We start from the raw sequence: 19,247 nt of genomic DNA on the forward strand, positions 1-19,247 counted from the left end.
TGGAACCAACTCTGAGAGGGAAAAGCATCTAGATCCATTGGGATCTTGAATTCTATCTTATCCAACAGGTTAAGAGAGAAGGAAAAACAAAGGGGGCTAGTTGACGGAACAAAAAAAGGGAGGAAAACAGAGGGGGAAGAGGAAGGGAATAAATAGGGAGGGACTAGAAGGGGAAGCATAACAAGGGAGAAGACTAGGGAGACTGATGTAAAATAAACCACGGGTTTAAAAGGTAATAGCAAAAGAAGAAAAGTCAGAATTAGGAGGGGATATAAAAATGCTGGGGAATTCACAAATGACTATCATAACATTGAACATGAATGGGATGAACTCACCCATAAAATGTAGACAAATAGGAGAATCGATTAGAATCCAAAACCCTACCATATGTTGTCTTAAGGAAACACAAATGAGGTGGATAGAAATTAACAAGATCAGAATTAAAGGTTGGAGTAAAACCTATTGTGCCTCAACTGACACAAAAAATACAGGAGTAGCAATCATGATATCTGACAAAACCAAAGCAAAAATAGACCTGATTAAAAGGGATCGGGAAGGCAAATATATCCTGATAAAAGGGAGTATAGACAAAGAGGAAATATCACTAATCAACAAGTATGCACCAAATGGTATAGCACCCAAATTTCTAATGGAGAAATTAGGAGAATTGAAGGAGGAAGTAGATAATAAAACTATACTAGATGGAGATCTAAACCTACCACTATCAAATTTAGATAAATAAAATCAAAAAATTAATTAAAAAGAAGTAAAAGAGGTGAATGAAATCTTAGAAAAAATTAGAGTTGATAGATATATGGATAAAAATAAATAAGGACAAAAAGGAATACACCTTCTTTTCAGCAACACATGGAACATTCACAAAGATTGACCATACACTAGGTCATAAAAACATAGCAAACAAATATAGAAAAGCAGAAACAATGCAACCTTTTCAGAGCATAAGGCAATAAAAATAATGATCAGTAAGGGTACGTGGAGAGTAAAATTTAAAAAAAGCAATTGGAAATTAAATAATATGATAGCCCAAAATCAGTTAGTTAGAGAAGAAATCATAGAAACAATTAATAATTTCATTGAGAAAAATGACAATGGTGAGACATCTTTTCAAATCTTATGGGATGCAGCCATAGCAGTACTCGGAGGAAAATTCATATCCCTGAGTGCATATATTAACAAATTAGGGAGGGCAGAGATCAATGAATTGGACATGCAAATCAAAAAACTTGAAAGTGAACAAATTAAAAAACCCCAGAAGAAAACCAAATTAGAAATCCTAAAAATTAAGGGAGAAATTAATAAAATTGAAAGTGATAGAACTATTGAACTAATAAATGAGACAAGAAACTGGTACTTTGAAAAAAAACAAACAAAATAGACAAAGTACTGGCCAACCTAATTTAAAAAAGGAGAGAAGAAAAGCAAATTAACAGTACCATAGATGAAAAGGGGGACTCCTCCAATGAAGAGGAAATTAAGGCAATCATTAAAAATTACTTTGCCCAATTATATGGTGATAAATATGCCAATCTAGGCAATATGGATGAATATTTAGAAAAATAGAAAGAAAAATAGAAAAAAAAAACAGAAGAAGAAATAGATTTCTTAAATAATCCCATATCAGAAAAAGAAATCCAACAGGCCATCAAAAAACTCCCTAAGAAAAAATACCCAGGGCCTGATGGACTCACAAGTGAATTCTGTCAAATATTCAGAGAACAGTTAATCCCAATACTATACAAACTATATGACATAATAAGCAAAGAGGGAGTGCTACCAAACTCCTTTTATGATACAAACATGGTACTGATTCCAAAGCCAGGTAGATCAAAAATGAAGACAGAAAACTACAGACCAATTTCCCTAATGAACAAAGATGCAAATATCTTAAACAGGATACCAGCAAAAAGACTTCAGCAAGTGATCAGGAGGCTCATTCACTATGATCAAGTAGGATTTATACCAAGAATGCAGGGCTGGTTCAGTATTAGGAAAACCATCCACAAAATTGACCATATCAACAAGCAAACCAACAAAAACCACATGGTTATCTCAATATATGCAGAAAAAGTCTTTGATAAAATACAACACCCATTCCTATTAAAAACACTAGAAAGTATAGGAATAGAAGGGTCTTTCCTAAAAATAATAAGCAGTATATATCTAAAACCCTCAGCTAACATCATCTGCAATGGGGATAAACTAGATGCATTCCCAATAAGATCAGGAGTGAAACAAGAATGTCCATTATCACCTCTATTATTTAATATTTTAATAGAAACACTAGCTGTAGCAATTAGAGAAGAAAAAGAAATTGAACGCATTAAAATAGGCAATGAGGAGACCAAGTTATCACTCTTTGCAGATGATATGATGATCTACTTAAAGAATCCTAGAGAATCAATAAAAGCTAATCGAAATAATCAACAATTTTAGCAAAGTTGCAGGATACAAAATAAACCCACATAAGTCATCAGCATTCCTATATATTTCCAACACATCTCAGAAACAAGAATTAGAAAGAGAAATCCCATTCAAAATCACCTTGGACAATATAACATACTTAGGAATCTATCTACCAAGACAAACACTGGAACTATATGAACACAACTACAAACTACTCTCCACACAATTAAAACTAGACTTGAACAATTGGAAAAACATTAACCGCTCATGGGTAGGACGAGTCAATATAATAAAAATAAACATCCTACCCAAAATTATTTATCTATTTTGTGCCATACCCATTGAACTACCAAAAATTTTTTTACTGAATTAGAAAAAAACCATAACAAAGTTCATTTGGAAGGACAAAGGATCAAGGATATCCAGGGAAATCATGAAAAAAAAAATTGGCCTTGCAGTCCCAGATCTCAAACTATACTATAAAGCAGTGGTCATCAAAACAATTTGGTACTGGCTAAGAGACAGAAAGGAGGATCAGTGGAATAGACTTGGGATAAGTCACCTCAGCAAGACAGTCTACGACAAACCCAAGGACCCCAGCTTTGGGGACAAAAATCCACTATTTGACAAAAACTGCTGAGAAAACTGGAAGACAGTGTGTGAGAGATTATGTCTGCATCAACACCTCACACCCTACATCAAGATAAACTCAGAATGGGTGAATGACTTGAATATAAAGAAGGAAACTATAAGTAAATTAGGTGAACACAGAATGGTATACATGTCAGACCTTTGGAAAGGAAAAGACTTTAAAACCAAGCAAGACATAGAAAGAATCACAAAATGTAAAATAAACAATTTTGATTATATAAAATTAAAAAGTTTTTGTACAAACAAAACTAATGTAACCAAAATTAGAAGGGAGCAACAAATTGGGAAACAATCTTCATAACAAAAACCTCTGACAAAGGTCTAATTACTCAAATTTATAAAGAGTTAAAGCAATTATACAAAAAATCAAGCCATTCTCCAGTTGATAAATGGGCAAGGGACATGAATAGGCAGTTTTCAGCTAAAGAAATCAAAACTATTAATAAGCACATGAAAAAAAGTGTTCTAAATCTCTTATAATCAGGGAGATGCAAATCAAAACAACTCTGAGGTATCACCTCACACCTAGCAGATTGACTAAAATGACAGTGAAGGAAAGTAATGAATTCTGGAGGGGGTGTGGCAAAGTGGGATATTAATTCATTGTGGGTGGAGTTGTCAATTGATCCAACCATTCTGGAGGGCAATTTAGAACTATGCCCAAAGGGCGATAAATGACTGTCTGCCCTTTGATCCAGCAATAGCACTGCTGGGTTTGTACCCCAAAGAGACAATAAGTAAAAAGACTTGACAAGAATATTCATAGATGCATTCTTTGTGGTAGCAAAAAACTGGAACTTGAGGGGATGCCCTTCAATTGGGGAATGGCTGAACAAATTATGGTATATGTTGGTGATGGAATACTATTGTGCTAAAAGGAATAATAAAGTGGAGGATATCCATGAAGACTGGAATGACCTCCAGGAAGTGATGTAGAGTGAGAGTAGTAGTGCCAGGAGAACATTGTACACAGAGACTGATACACTGTGGTACAATCAAAAGTAATGGGCTTCTCCATTAGTCTCAATGCAATGTCCCTGAACAACCTGCAGGGATCAAGGAGAAAAAAAACACTACCCACAAGCAGAGGACAAACGGTGGGAGTAAAAACCCTGAGGAAGGACAACAGCTTGACTACAGGGGTGGAGGGGATATGATCAAGGAGAGACTCTGAATGAACACCCTACTATGGAAACCAATAGCATGGAAATGGGCTCGGGTTGAGGACACATGTGATACCCAGAGGCATCACACATCACCAATGGGAGGGAGGGAGAAAAAAAAGTGATCTTTGTTTCTAATGAATAATGTTTGAAAATTTAAAAAAAAATTATTGGACTTTGCTAAATGATTCTGTCTGATTCCAGGAGAAGGGAATACAAAAAAAAAAAAAGCCATTGCACACTGCCAAAGAAGCACAAAGCTATTTGCATAGTGCAAATAGAGAGTACAAAGTCAAAGAGACCAAAACAACATGGATTGATGACATTCTGCACAAAGAGCACATGGACTTAATCATGTATGAGACTTGAGTTTGGGGCTGTTTAACATGTGTTTAATGCAGGTCTTCCTTATACCACACACTCTATATAAAATACATGACATTGATTATTCTGGCTCCATCCTGACTCCCATTTGCTCTTATAATATACTCACTTTTTCTCTCTTATAGTATAGCAACTCCCTATAGTCTTGGCTGTAAATGAGTAAGTGAAATATTACTGCATTTTGTCCTACACACTTGTGGGATATAAATTACTGTGATTGGGCCCTGATTCAAGGACCTGTTATGAATTTATTTTTCTTTTACTTAGAATTTTTACATATAAGCCTTTGATAGTCTATATTTCATTCAGAAATTATCTTTTCTCTTTTATTTGGATTTTTTGATGTTTTTTTATTTCCTCTTGCCAATTGATTCATATACCTTATAACTCAGCCATGCATCCCTAAGTGATCCCTGTGTTTTTCCACACCCTGTTCAAGTGGGACTGTATTATTATTCTAAAATGCAAAGTTTAAATTCTGCACCAGAAGATCCAGAGTGAACTTTGGGATGTGGGGATTTGAACTGTGTGGGGTTGATTGCATTTGTTTTTGTATGTATACTCTTATGTGGAAGGGAACTTCCCCCAGCTGGATTTTTGTCAGTGCACCTATCAATCATTGGTTTTCTTTTCTTTTCCTCTTAGCTTCAAATTATTATAATTCAAAAGTTTGTCATGTTTACAAGATCCATTGGAGAGACTAGTCTTCCACGGATCTCAGGGGGAAATATATAATTGAAAATCTATTACCCTAAAAGAAGAACTACATTTCCCAGGAGCCCACTGATTTTCTATCATTAGGAACTTCCTGTAGACAGAGGATATTAGTGAGTGGGCAATCCTCTTAGGGCTCTTTCTTGGGCTTGTAGCCAGCATGGCGGCAGTGTTAAGCTAAGCATGGGGATTTTAAATGGGCTAATCAGCCATGGACACATGGTATTTATTTTGTATACTCTTTATTCCATGATTTCTAATGAGCATTAATAAATCCCTTAAAATATAATATTTTATTGAGACTAATTTTATTTTTTACAAAATTTAATTGGAAGTTAAATAATCTAATTATTCAAAACAGTTAGATCAAAGAACAAATTACAGAAATAACCATGATTTCATTAAAAAGAATGACAATAAGGAGAAAGCATAGTAAAATTTATGGGATACAGCCAGAGCAGTACTCAGAGGAAAATCTATATCCATGAATACTTATATCAATAAAATAGAGAAAAGCCAGATGAATGAATTAAGCATGCAACTAAAAAAATGGAAAAAGAACAAATTAAAAATCTCCAATTAAAAACTAAATTGAAAATTCTAAAAACCAAAAGATAAATTAATAAAATTGAAATAAAAGAACTATTGAAATAGTAAATAAGACTAGGAGTTGGTCCTATAGGAAAAAAAATACACAGTATATTAGTTAATGTGATTTTTAAAAAGGAAAGATGAAAATCAAAACTCCAGTGTCAAAAATGAAAAGAGTTAATTCACCTCCAATGAAAAGGAAATTAAAGTAATCATTAGGAGGTATTTTGTCCAATTATATGACAATAAATCTGACAATCTAATTGAAATGGGCAACTATTTACAAAAATATAAGTTACTTAGATTAACAAAAGAGAAAACAGAATAATTAAATAATTACTTCTCAGAAAAAGAAATTGAACAAGCCATCAATGAACTACCTAAGAAAAAATTCCCAAGGCCAGATGGATTCACCAGTGAATTCTGTCAAACATTTAAAGAACAATTAATCTCAATAGTATATAAACTATTTGGAAAAATAAGCAAGGAAGAAGACCAACAAAATCCTTTTTATGACACAGACATGGTACTAATACCTAAACCAGGAAGCCAAAGACAGAGAAAGAAAATTACAGACCAATTTCCTTAATGAATATTGATGGAAAAATCTTAAATAAAGTACTACCATAGAGACTACAGCAATATATCACAAGAATGATTCACTATGCCCAAGTGGGATTTATACCAGGAATGCGAGGATGGTTTAATATTAGGAAAACTATCAGCATAATTGACCACATCAATAACCAAAAATAAAGAGAAATCACATGAGTATCTTAATAGATGCAGAAAAAACCTTTGAAAAATACCAACACCCATTTCTACTAAAATCACCAGAAAGCATTAGAATAAAAGGGTCTTTCCTTAAAACAATAAGTAACATCTATGTAAATCTGTAAGCAAGTATTATCTGCAATTGGGGATGTTAGCAGTCTTCCCAGTAAGATCAGGAGTGAAACAAGAATGTCCATTATCACCACTATTTTTAATATTGTACTAGAAATGTTAGCTTTAGCAATAATATAAGAAAAAGAAATTGGAGTTCAACTGGGAAGTGAGGAAATTCAACTATCATTCTTTGCAGATGATATGATGTTATACTTAGAGAATCCCAGAGAATCAACTAAAAACTACATGAAATATTTAATAACTTTGGCAAGATTGCAGGACACAAAATAAAATCATATAAATCATCAGCATTTCTATATATTTCCAATGAAGTCCAGCAGCAAGAGTTGGAAAGAGCCATTTAAAATCACTCTAGACATTATAAAATACTTTGGAATCTATTTGCCAAGACAAACAGGAATTGTGAGTACAATTACAAAGCACTTTTCACACAAATAAAGTAGATCTAAACAACTGAAAAAAAACATTAATTTCTCATGGGTAGGCCAAGCCAATATAATAAAAATCACAATCCTACTTAAATTAGTTTACTTATTCAGTGCCATACCAATAAAACTACCAAAAATTATTTTATAGAACTAGAAAAAATAATAACAAAATTCATCTGGAAGAATAAAAGGTCAAGAATATCAAGGGAACTAACAAAAACAACAATGTGAGGGATGGTTTCCTAGTGGATCCAGATCTTAAACTGTTATAGTAAGCATCAAAACAATCTGGTACTGGCTAAGAAATAGAAGGTTGAAATAATACAATAGAATAGGGGTAAATGACCATAGCAATCTAGTGTTTGAAAAACCTAAAGATTCCAGCTTTTGGGATAAGAACTCACTATTTGACAAAAACTACTGGGAAAATTGGATAACAGCATGGCAAAAATTAGGTATAGATCAATATCTCATGCCTTATACTAAGGTAAGGTCAAAATAGACATAAAGGGTCTATAAGTAAATTAGAGAAACAGATCTATGAAGAAGAGAAGAATTTATGGCCAAACAAGACATTAAGAACATTACAAGATGTTAAATGAATTATTTTGATTATATTAAATTTAAAAAGTTTTGTTCAAACAAAATCAATGCAACCAAGATTAGAAGAGAAACAATAAAGTGGAGTAAATATTTCATAATAAATTTCCCTGAAAAAGGTCTCATTTCTTGAATACATAAAGAAGGAAGTCAAATTTATAAAAATACAATTTATTCCCCAAATGACAAATACTCAAAAGATATGAATATGCAGTTTTCAGATGAAGAAATGAAAGCATTTGATAATCATATGAAAAAAATGTTCTAAATCCCTCTTAATTAGAGAAAGACAAATTAGAAAAACTCTGAAGTACCACCTCATACCTATCAGATTGGCCAATATGACAGTAAAGGAAAATGATAACTGTTAGAAGGGATGTAGCAAAATTGGGACACCAATGTATTGCTGGTAGAGTTATGAATTGATCCAACCATTCTGGAGAGTAATTTGGAATTATGTCCATCAAAGGGTTTTAAAATAATGCATACCCTTTGATCAAGCAATACCACTACTGGGTTTGTACACAAAAGAGATAATTGTAAAAAATGTTTGTACAAAAATATTCATAACTGCACTTTGTGATGGCAAAAAACTGGAAAATGAGGGAATGTCCTTCAATTGGGGAATGACTGAACAAATTGTGGTATCTGTTGGTTATGGAATACTATTGTGCTGTAAGGAGTGATGAACTAGAGGATTTCTAGATGAAGTGGAAAGACCTCCAAAAACTGATGCAGAGTGAAATGAGCAGAAGAGAACATTGTACACTTGAAAGTGAAACATTGTGGAACTATCCAATATATTGGACTTTACTACTAGCAGCAATACAACAATCCAAGGCATCTCTGAGGGACTTATGAGAAAGAATGCAATCCCCTTTGGAATTATGTCCAAATGGCTAAGGAATGATCTAGTAATATCACGATTGGGTCTGTATCTCAAAGAGATTTTTAAAAAGTGTGGAAGGACCTATTTGTACAAAATAGTTTCTCTTTCTGTGGTGGCAAAGAATTGCAAATTGAAGGGATGTCCACCAATTGGGGAATAGCTAAAAAATTGTAGCATATGATGATGATGGAATACCATTGTCCTGTAAAAAATGAGGAACATAATCATTTTAGAAATAGCTGGAAAGACTTACATGAACTAATACAGAGTGAAATAAGCAGAACCAGGGAAACATTGTACATCATAACAGCAATACTATATCATGATCAACATTGATAGACTTAGCTATTCTCAGCTAATACAACAATCCAGGACAGTTGTGAGTGACTTATGACAAAGAATGCTATCTACCTCCAGAGAAAGAATTGTTCAAGTAGAAATGCAGATGAAAGCATATGATTTTTCACTTGTTTATTTGAGTAAATATTTGAGTATTTCAATCAAAAATATTTGAGTAAATTTGGGGGTTTGGGTTTTATAAGATTATTCATTTATATAAATGAGTAATATAGGAATGTGTTTTGTATGGTAATATATTGTAAGAATTAAATAATATTTCTACCCAGATATATACCTTATAAAGTTTATTGGAAAGGATAGACAACTATTCTTATAAGTAACCTGACCGCATGGTGCCTAGCTTGCCAGTCTCTTTCCTCTTTCCTCCCCTCACCTGCCTGTTCTCTTCTCTTCTTGGTTCTCCCCTAATTCTTTCTTGATTATCCTGCTCAGAAGCCCCAAGCCTTGACCTTTATTGATGCACAATATGTAGAGGGACACAAAACTGGAGCAACTGTATGATCTCAGGAATTTTTGATAGGCAGTTAAGCTCTTCAGGAGGGGGAGGGGATAAACTTCCTTGACACAATATTTATAACCTAGATTGAATTGCTTGCCAGCTCTGGGAGGAGAGAGAAGGAGGGAGACAATTTGGATCATATAACTTTGGAAAAATTACATGCAAATTTATTATTACATGTAATTGTTAAAAAAAAAAATTTAATATGATACAACAAAAGATTAGATTTTGAATGACTTGTCCAAAGTCACACTGGTAACATGTCTAAAGTACTATTTGAACCAAGTTCTTCCTAATTCCAAATCCAGTGACAAGTCCAGCATATTACACTATCTCCCTACAGAGTAATACTCCAAACTCATAAAGTACACAAATAGAAGAATTCATAAATATATAAGCAATAATGGCTAAAGTTATAGGAACCTATTGAACTGAATACTTTAAGATTTGCAAATTTCTCCACATATATTGGCTCATTTGATTCTCATGACCATCCTGGGAAACAGGTGTGTTGTTATATTCATTTTACAAATGAGAAAACTCTGGCAGATAGAGGTAAAGTGATTTCTCCAAAGCTATACAGATAACTGTCTGAAACAATTCTAAGTTAGTTTCCTAAACTCTGATTCCAAATTCAGCACTCTATCGGCAGACTATGCTATCTATCTGTCTGTCTGAAATGTCTTCTTCCTCATCTCCACCCACAAAATGACTCCACCTCTGAAGTGATGTTTTCCAGGAAGTAATTCTTGATTTCCCCCAAGCAAAGCATCCTCTCCCTCCTCAACTATCTCTTTCTTCTCTGGCCCTAGTGTCCCTCAACTAAAGTGCTATGCAAATAAGTTATTCTTATTTTTATTTACTGCTACTACTACTACTATTAATTCTACTCCTACTATTACTTCATACATTTTGAACTTATTCCTCTCTCCCCTCCCAAAAGAAGGCAATTTCCCTAAAGTCATAGCCTGTATTATCTTTGCATCCCTAGTACTAAGTATAGTTCATAGGAGGTACTTATTAAATATTTGTAAAATGACTTAGTACTGTGTCTGTAATGGTGGTTGTGTTTTTAACTATGTACTCATGGGCAGAACAGACACAGTTAGCATTCAGATTGTCAAAGGCTTCATTCTTACAGATTTTTAAGGTTATAAAATATTGGTTTGAGGACAAGGGATCAGAGAACCTAGCCTTGTTTACATCTGCTATAAATAAGTGTCCTAGACAGCTTTTTCTTAGATTCTGCTGTCCAAATCTCTCCTTCTCCAATTCCTTTAACACTGGCTCATTGATGGGTTCCATTTTTTTCCTTCAAAGCATTAGTACAAGTTGAAACTGATTTTGTAAATGTATTTATTATCTTTTAATTTCCTCATGCAGTGCTGTTATGTTGAGATATGCATATGAAATTTAGTTTCCTGACCTTCCATTTCTTCCTACGAAAAATTTATCATTAGTCTGCTCATTTCACTGTGACCTCCAGTCACTCCATCACTTCCTGTTCTCCCAAAGATCCCATTTGTGGCCTCACCTCCCTCTCCTCTAATCTAGACTATATAGTTGGGCAGTTCTGTCAGATGAAGCCTTCCACCCTTGAATTCCTTGTATTCTTAAGTTCAGTCTCATATGAACTGAATAAACAAATTGCTCACAATCTTCCAATGTTCAGGCTCACTGTCAATGCACCAATTCCATCATTTTTCTTCTCTTTTACTGTTAGATACTACCAGAGGAAGTTATGCCACTGGTCAAACAGAATCACTACAAACTCATGTTACACAAATGCAGGTAGGCCCTCACAGCTACTTAATATTCTTTACATTAGTACCTGATTGGAGTTCTATCATGTTTCCTTCAATAAGTTTTCCAAGCCTCATCAAAGAACAAACCAGCTTTGCCACACTCCTAGCTCCTCTCCCTCAGTACTTGTCTGCCACTCCACTCCAGTGGGTCCATAAATCATTTTTTAAAGTACTTATTATGTGCAAGAAACAGTCCTATGCACCAGAAAAGCAAATACATAGTTCCTGTCCACAAGCAGCTCATATTCTAATGAGGGCAACAACATGCAAAGAAATCATCCATGCAAAATATATACATTGACCAAAAAATAAATAATCCCAGGGCTAAGGCACTGGGGAAGAAAACCGTCATGTCTACTCAGCTTGCTCTTCACTCTATTCCATTCCTCAAAGCATTTCAGCCCTTCCATTCATACTGCACATATGTTCTATTCTCTAAGGGGGAGAGAGGTGGCCCTTTTCTCTGCTGACACCAATCCTTCCCCCTTTTTCCCCTTTTGATCCATCCATATTATCTTTCATCTCACCCTTCCTCCTGGTTCCTTCACCAGTACTTAGAAATGTGCCCAAGTTTCCAGCTAACATTTTTTAAAATAACCTTTCAATAAACCTATCATTTATTCAAGTTAAAAAGTCCTTTTGTACCTTCTGGTCTTAAAATCAGTATTTTTCGACTGATTTTTCAATCAGCTCGACAGCTATTTCCTTACCACCTACTTATTTCTCAACTCTTTACCATCTGCTTTCTGACCATGACCGACCCTCCAATTAACTTTTTTTCCAAAGTCCTTCCCCTCTCAATTTTGGTCCTGATAGGATTCTTCCCTCCTTAGGCACCATTACCCCATATTGGCCAGCTAGTAAGGCATTTAGTGATGATATTATCAAGCTTAGTGATGAAATCTGAAAACCTCTGGCCTTCCTCTGTACCCTTAGGACTTAATTACCACATAGCTGAAATTGCTTTTAGATGCTATCTTCCCAAAGTAGAGTGTGAGCTTCCAAAGAGCAAGGACTAGCTTAGGTTTTCATATTTCCATATCCTATGCATAATGCAGCATTTGGCACAAAGTAAGATTTTTTTAAAGAACCCTTACTTTCTATCTTAGTAACAACTCTAAGACACAAGGGCAAGAGTGAAGAAAACTATGTGGCTTGGTGGATTGAGAGCCAGACAGGAGGTCCTTGGATTCAAATCTGGACTGAGACACTTCCTATCTGTGTGAAACTAGGCAAGTCATTTAGCCCCATTTGTCTAGCCCTTGCCCTTTCATGTTGGAATCAACACTGGGAAGAGTAGTGAGGTCTAGGCAATGAGGTTAAGTGACATATTCAGAGTTATATAGCTAGGAAGTTTCTGAGGCCAAATTTGAACTCAGTTCCTCCTGACTCTAAGCTTGGAACTGTATCCACTGTGCTAACCTAGCTGCCCCAAAGTAAGTCTTTAATGAGTGTTTTTTCATTCCATCATTCACAGTGGAAAATAATTTTATTTTGAACATGCTGATCTAATATTCTAATTTTAATCCCAGGAGAAGATATCTTCCTAGCAGGATGATGAGAATGCAGGTCTAACTAACCTGACTATAAAAATAATAAAAGGCAATCTACATAAAAATAGATGGGGAAACTGGCCAATACATGTTCAAATTGTTCAGATACTTTTGATAGATGTAATCAAAAGCATATTCAGTGATAAAGTGAAGCTCAAAGGTGAACTTCCCTTCAGGAAGAATCAGAGATTCTTATAATAATATTTATTGAAATATATAAGAATAAAGAAGGATTTCTAATTCTGAGGGATTCTAAATCTACCCAAATAAATTCCCTTGTTCCACAAGGAACAACTTCTCCTGTGATTCACAGGTTACAGTAATCCTCCCTGATCTGACTAACCTAAATTTATACTCTCTAAATAAAACTACCACTATTATCTTTATAATTCTTAACTTTGCCTTACTGTTATAAAATAACAAAGGCTAGCTGGTTGAGTCTCAACAAGAATCACGTTAGGACTCTGAGTCTTAATAGACTACTAACCAAAGACCAGATCTTTCTTTGGTCTTTTCAGATATAAACCAATTTATGAAGACTGAAATAGATAAAAAGAAAACACTAAACTCCTTCAGCTCTTTCTCTCAGTCAGAGAGAGAGAGGCAAAGATTAACCTCCTCCAGTCCTGAAAGAGAGTCTCTGAGAGTGTGTCTCTGCTAACTCCAGAGACCAACTCCCAACTGCCAGAGAGAGTAACTGACACAAGAAAATGGTTATAACTGTCAACATTTGAAATTAATAAGCTCTCTCCGCTCTGCTTCAAACTCCAATTCTTTCTCAAGCCAGCCACTCAACTTATTTCTAAATGAATAAAACAATACTTATTTTCTAATATCATCCTTATATGACTCAATAATTTTAAATTTTAATTGGGTGACCTGGGCAGCAGCACACCAGTGTACAGTGGCTCACTGTAAAGTGGCTGTTAGAAGGAGAAGGAGCTGTGTCTCTAGATATGTCAGTCAAAGAAAAAAAGATATTAACTGAACCCACAAAAACTGATGAGGTCACCAAGGGAGAGGGTGTAGAGTTAAAAGTGAAAGGGGCTTGGGATGGAGTCTAAGGCCATAGATGATGTTCCATTAGAAGCAAAGGAGACTGAGAAGGAACAGCCAAAAAGAAGGTGAACTCTGTAGAAGAGAACAATGTCACAGGCTCTGAGACAAGACAGAAAGTATCCAGAGTATAGTTAATAGTAGTAAAATCTGTAGATATGTCAAGAAGAAAGAAGACTGAGAATTGGGTATTGGATTTACCAGCTAAGAAATCTTGGGATGGATCTGGAATTACAGCCCTGTATCCTTCTACTAGCACATTGAAGCATAGTGCTAAAACTGATAGTGTATTCTCTATAAATCTGGCATCAATATGGAGCAGTGGTGCCTAAGGACAAGAGAATACTAAGAGGGGGAAGGACTTTGGAAAAAAAAAGTTAATTGGAGGTTCATGGTCAGAAGGCAGATGGTAAAGAGTTGAGAAATAAGTAGGTGGTAAGGAAATAGCTGTCGAGTATAAAAGACTGATTTTAAGACCAGAAGGTACAAAAGGACTTTTTAACTTGAATAAATGATAGGTTCATTGAAAGGTTATTTTTTTAAATGTTAGCTGGAAACTTGGGCACATTTCTAAGTACTGGTGAAGGAACCAGGAGGAAGGGAGAGATGGAAGATGATACAAATCAATCAATCACTAAGATAATTTCATCACTAAGCTGGATCTGACAGGTCCTTAGAAAGGCCAGTTAGTAAGGAAATTAGGAAGTACACTGAAGAGCATAAAGCCCAGTGATTTCCTCCATTGCACCAACCCCCATCTGGTCTAAGCAGTCAGCAATCTGGATGGGTTCTAGGTGTCTCCAGGTCCTAGAAGGAAAGGAGTAGGAGGAAATACAGGAAGAAACTGGACTAGATATATTCTGCAACAATAGTTTCCTCTCCTATCTCCCAAAACTGTGGTTGCACTAGATTGTAAACTTTTAGTGATGCTACTGCATCTCTAGTAAAAATCCCCTTCTGTTAGTTCACATAGCCCCGACTGGTTCAAACCCTCTTTGCCTCTCTCTGTACCAGAAGTAGCCTATCTGCCTCATTTCTCACCATCAAAATCTATCCTCCATCCTGCCATCCATATGATTTTTCTGAATTCATAGACCTGACAATATCCATCCCCTATTCAGTTAAAATCCAAAGACTCTGTTTCCTGCAGTATTAAATATAAACTCCCTTTGGCACTTAAAGATCTTCATAACCTAATCCACCTGGCATTTCCAGCCTTCTTTCCCATTTCTCTTATCCATACAGTCAATAGTCTAGCCATACTCACATTCTTTTTGATATATGCATGATATACCATCTCCCACCTTGCCCTTTGTACTGACTGTCCCATATATGTGGAATGCTTTTCCCTTTCTCTTAGAATCCCTAATTACCTTTAAAACTTAGCTCACCCTCTACCTTCTACATGTGGATTAGTGCCTTCCCTTTCTAAGTTATTTTGTATCTTGTTGGTCTGAGTGTTGTATGTCACCATATGGTGTTATTGCTTATCCTTCCTTTCAAAGACAGCCAGTGACATCATGGAATGACAACTCAACCTGCATGTGAGTTGGGTTTAAATGAAGTAGAACTGTGCAAAATTATCACCTAACTCTCTCTTCCAGAGTCATCAAAGTCTAGTAACAAGACAAACATCAGGATAACTGAGGATGTTAACTCCTTGGGTCAAGGAATATTTTGATTTTATCTTCTATCCAGAGGACCAAGTAAGTGCATTGTAACAGCTTAATAAATGTTTCATTGATGTAGTATAGGGACAATTTCTTATCTGAACTCCGGATCCAACCTGGAGCTCTAGATAAGGTAGGTGTGTAAAAAAAAACACCAAATAGATGAAAGGAAGAATGAATGCATTCTAGTTGAGAAAATGTGGCTGTGTTTGGAAATGATAAGGGGAAAAGAAAGTGTGTTTTGAAGCCCCGGTCCAGGAGGTCACCTGCCTTCCCTGGTGTCAGTCTTCTATCACACAAAAAAAGCTTTAAAAGCCTTCTGGATAAATTCTGCCTCTTTGTGTCAAGAACTAGACCTGGGGATAATATCTGTGAATTACTAGAACAAGGCTTAATGATTCATGGAGCGCTCCCTCAACTTATATTTTGAATGATGATGATGAAGATGATGATACTGTAGATTTTGACCTGAGAGGGATCTTGGGGTCCACCAAGTTCAAGTCTTCTTTTTCAGATAAAGAAACTGAAGCAAAGGTTAAATGACTTCCCAGAGAGCCTACTAATAATGCCTCAGCTGCCTTAACTGTGGAACTTCCCTCAGTGCCTGTGATTCTCACTCTACTAGAACATCCCACCACCCTCTGCTTCCCTTCTCCTATTGGTCAGTTTCTTCCAGGATTCTTCAGCAGTACTATCATTACTACCATTTATCTAGCACCTTACGTTTTTCAATCACTTTTCACATCATTCCCTCAACAAATATTTATTATATATCTATATGCCAAGAAGTATTCTGGGTAATGAAGGCAAAAATACAAAATAAGACAGCCCTGCCCTCAAGGAGTGTGCATTCTATTAGGGGAACTCCAACTATATAAATAAGGACCAGTTACATTCAAAATTTATGTGTTTGTCTGAATTATTAAATAGAATAGGGCCTTAACCACTAAAGGAATTTTGGAAAGAGGTCTCCACAGAATTAGGATTTGAGCTCAATCTTGAAGGGAACTAGGAGTTCTAAGAGATGGAGATTAGGAGGGAGAACATTCTAGATGTCAAGCAACTCTGGATTCAGGGGCATGGAGTTGGGAAATATATTTTTTGTGAGAAATAAGTAGACTTATTTGGCTGATACAGTGAGTGCATAGGAGAAGTAATATTCAATTAGCTCAGAAAGATAGGTGACAGGTAGATTGTGCAGGATTTTAAATACTAACTGCAGGAGTTTATACATTACCTCAATTATTCTCATAACAACCATGTGAGAGAGGGGCTATAATTATTCCTATTTTGTAGATGAGAAAACTGAGACTGAAACAGGTTAAGTGACCAGGATCCTTAAGCTAGTTAGCATCTGAGGTGGAGTTCAAATCCAGGTCTTCTTGAGAGAGGACAGGCAAGCCAGCCAGGTTGAAAAAGCAGGCACCCTAATGGGGAGAGATAGGATGTGCTATGTCGGCTAAACCACAGGGTCACAAAGGCAATACCTAGGGATTTGCACCTGGGTCCTCTGAAAATAAATCTAGGAATCTTTCTTCTTGATGTCATTTTCCCTTTATAATTACAATAAGGTTCCCTACACTCCAAATACACTTTGCTTCAGCTGTTCAGTATCTCTAATTTCCTTCAAAGTTCGTTTTACCTCGGGAATTCCACCTTCCCTGATATGCATTCTCTCTCTCTCTCTCTCTCTCTCTCTCTCTCTCTCTCTCTCTCTCTCTCTCTCTCTCTCTCTCTCTCCCCCCCCCCCCATGGGAAGCTACCTAAGAAGAATGCATCTTGGGGGGGAGGGGTTGCGGCTGGGGGGGGGGGAAGGGGAAGGTATCCCCAAGGCTTACCACATGATTAAGGATAGGTGCTCTGCCTGTTATTTAACTAGTTTGGGGAACTTCCAGGGGAGGAAACTCCTGCCATTAGCAATGCTTCAGCTTAGAATCTTAGCGAATTGCCTAGTGCACGGAGGTGACCAGGGCAGGGGGACTTGAACCCAGGTCCACTTGTCCATTTGCTTCTGGGAAGCTGTTTGTCCACTAACTACATCACACAGCTGGTTAGGAAGACACTCACTGATTTCCTCCAAGAGGGTGAGATTCCTTCTTTCACCAGAATCCCTCCCTCCAGATACTTGGAGCTCAGAGGAAGTTACAAGGTCTTGTGGCCGTAGCCTGGTCGAAGTTGTTTCCCTGCAAACGTGCAGAAAGAAGCTGGAGCAGAGAGATAGGAGGGCGCGGCGGCTCCCTCCTACGTGGCATCACAGGGCTGGCACCGAGGTCGGGCCCAAGGCTGGGGCTGCACCTCGCAGGAGCTCCCCAGGCCGGCCGGCCAGCCGGCCTGCATGGATTCTCTCACTCAGTCTCCTCCTCCGGGGCAGGCTCCCATTCCTGGGAGTGGGCAGCGGAGGCAGAAGGAAGGGAAGGGAGGGAGAGAGCAAGAGAGGCGGGAAGAAAAGAAGAGAGGCAGGCAGTAGGCAGGGGTCGGTCACCCACCTTTCGCACTCTTCGGGCTGTGTAAAGGCCCATGCCGTCCTGAACTTGGGAAGATTTGAGCGCAAACCTATCGGGCACGTACATGCCCAGCATGGTCCCGGGGGAGCGAGCCTACGAGCTCAGCGATTCAGCTGAGCTGGACCGGCCTGGGCCCCGCTGCTACCACGGCCACAGCTAAAGCCAAGGCCAAAGGGGCTGGGGAGGAGGGGGAGAGGGGCCGGGGTTGGGGCTCGGACTGCAATGGGGTCGGACCACGACCCGGCCCGGCTATACCTCCGGCTCCGGCTCTGGCTCCGGACAAGGGCCCCCTGTCCCGGCTGCAGCTGCGGCTCAGCAAGGAGGAGGCCCCGACGCCGGCGGCCCTGAGAATATTGGGCTCTGATTGGCCCAAAGTTTGCAGCCTGGACCCATTGGGCTGCGGAGTCCGGGAGGGTGGGGGCAGGGCAGGGAGGAGGCGAGCAAAGCAAAACCTTCATCCCAAGAAAAGGATGTACTCGTCCCAAACTGCGAAGCTGAATGTGTCCCTGCCTGCCTCTGAAAAAAAACGAATGATTAGTGTGTCCGAAGTTTAGATTAGGAAGGAACTTCAGAGGCCATCTGGGCTCCCATTTTGCATTCTCAGGGAGTCCTAGGAAATTTTGGCAAGTACTCTTGTCCTACTGAAATAAATTGATCTCTTCATTTTATTTCTTCTATATATATGCATTGTAAGCTCCCTTACATATCGAATAAGGACTGCAGGACTATTTTCTGAAAGCCCAAAATGTAGTGAAGCCAGAAAGTACAAAAAAAGATTAGGAGGAGGCATCTGGGTGGCTCAGTGGATTGAGCCAAGTTTAGAGACAGGGTGTCCTGGGTTCAGATCTGACGTCAGACACTTCCTAGCTGTGTGACTCTGGTCTAGCCCTTGGCACTCTTCTGCTGTGGAAGCAATACACAGTATTGATTCTAAGATGGAAGGGGAAAGAAAGAAAGAAAGAAAGAAAGAAAGAAAGAAAGAAAGAAAGAAAGAAAGAAAGAAAGAAAGAAAGAAAGAAAGAAAGAAAGAAAGAAAGAAAGAAAGAA

General features: G+C 37.4%; 1 protein-coding gene across 3 annotated transcripts in view; it reads right to left on the reverse strand.

Annotated features, from left to right (window-relative positions):
- Positions 1-18,506, reverse strand: part of PRDM5 (PR/SET domain 5) — a 281,441-nt gene extending 262,935 nt beyond the window's left edge. For all 3 annotated transcript variants that reach the window (XM_056803499.1, XM_007495542.2, XM_056803500.1), the window contains exon 1: positions 18,183-18,506. In XM_056803499.1, coding sequence (XP_056659477.1) covers positions 18,183-18,275 — 93 coding nt within the window. In that variant the 5' untranslated portion in view covers positions 18,276-18,506. The remainder of the gene's footprint in view (positions 1-18,182) is intronic.
- Positions 18,507-19,247: the final 741 nt, after the last annotated feature.

Source organism: Monodelphis domestica, chromosome 6 (assembly GCF_027887165.1).
Source record: "Monodelphis domestica isolate mMonDom1 chromosome 6, mMonDom1.pri, whole genome shotgun sequence".
In the NCBI taxonomy this organism is placed as follows: domain Eukaryota; kingdom Metazoa; phylum Chordata; class Mammalia; order Didelphimorphia; family Didelphidae; genus Monodelphis; species Monodelphis domestica.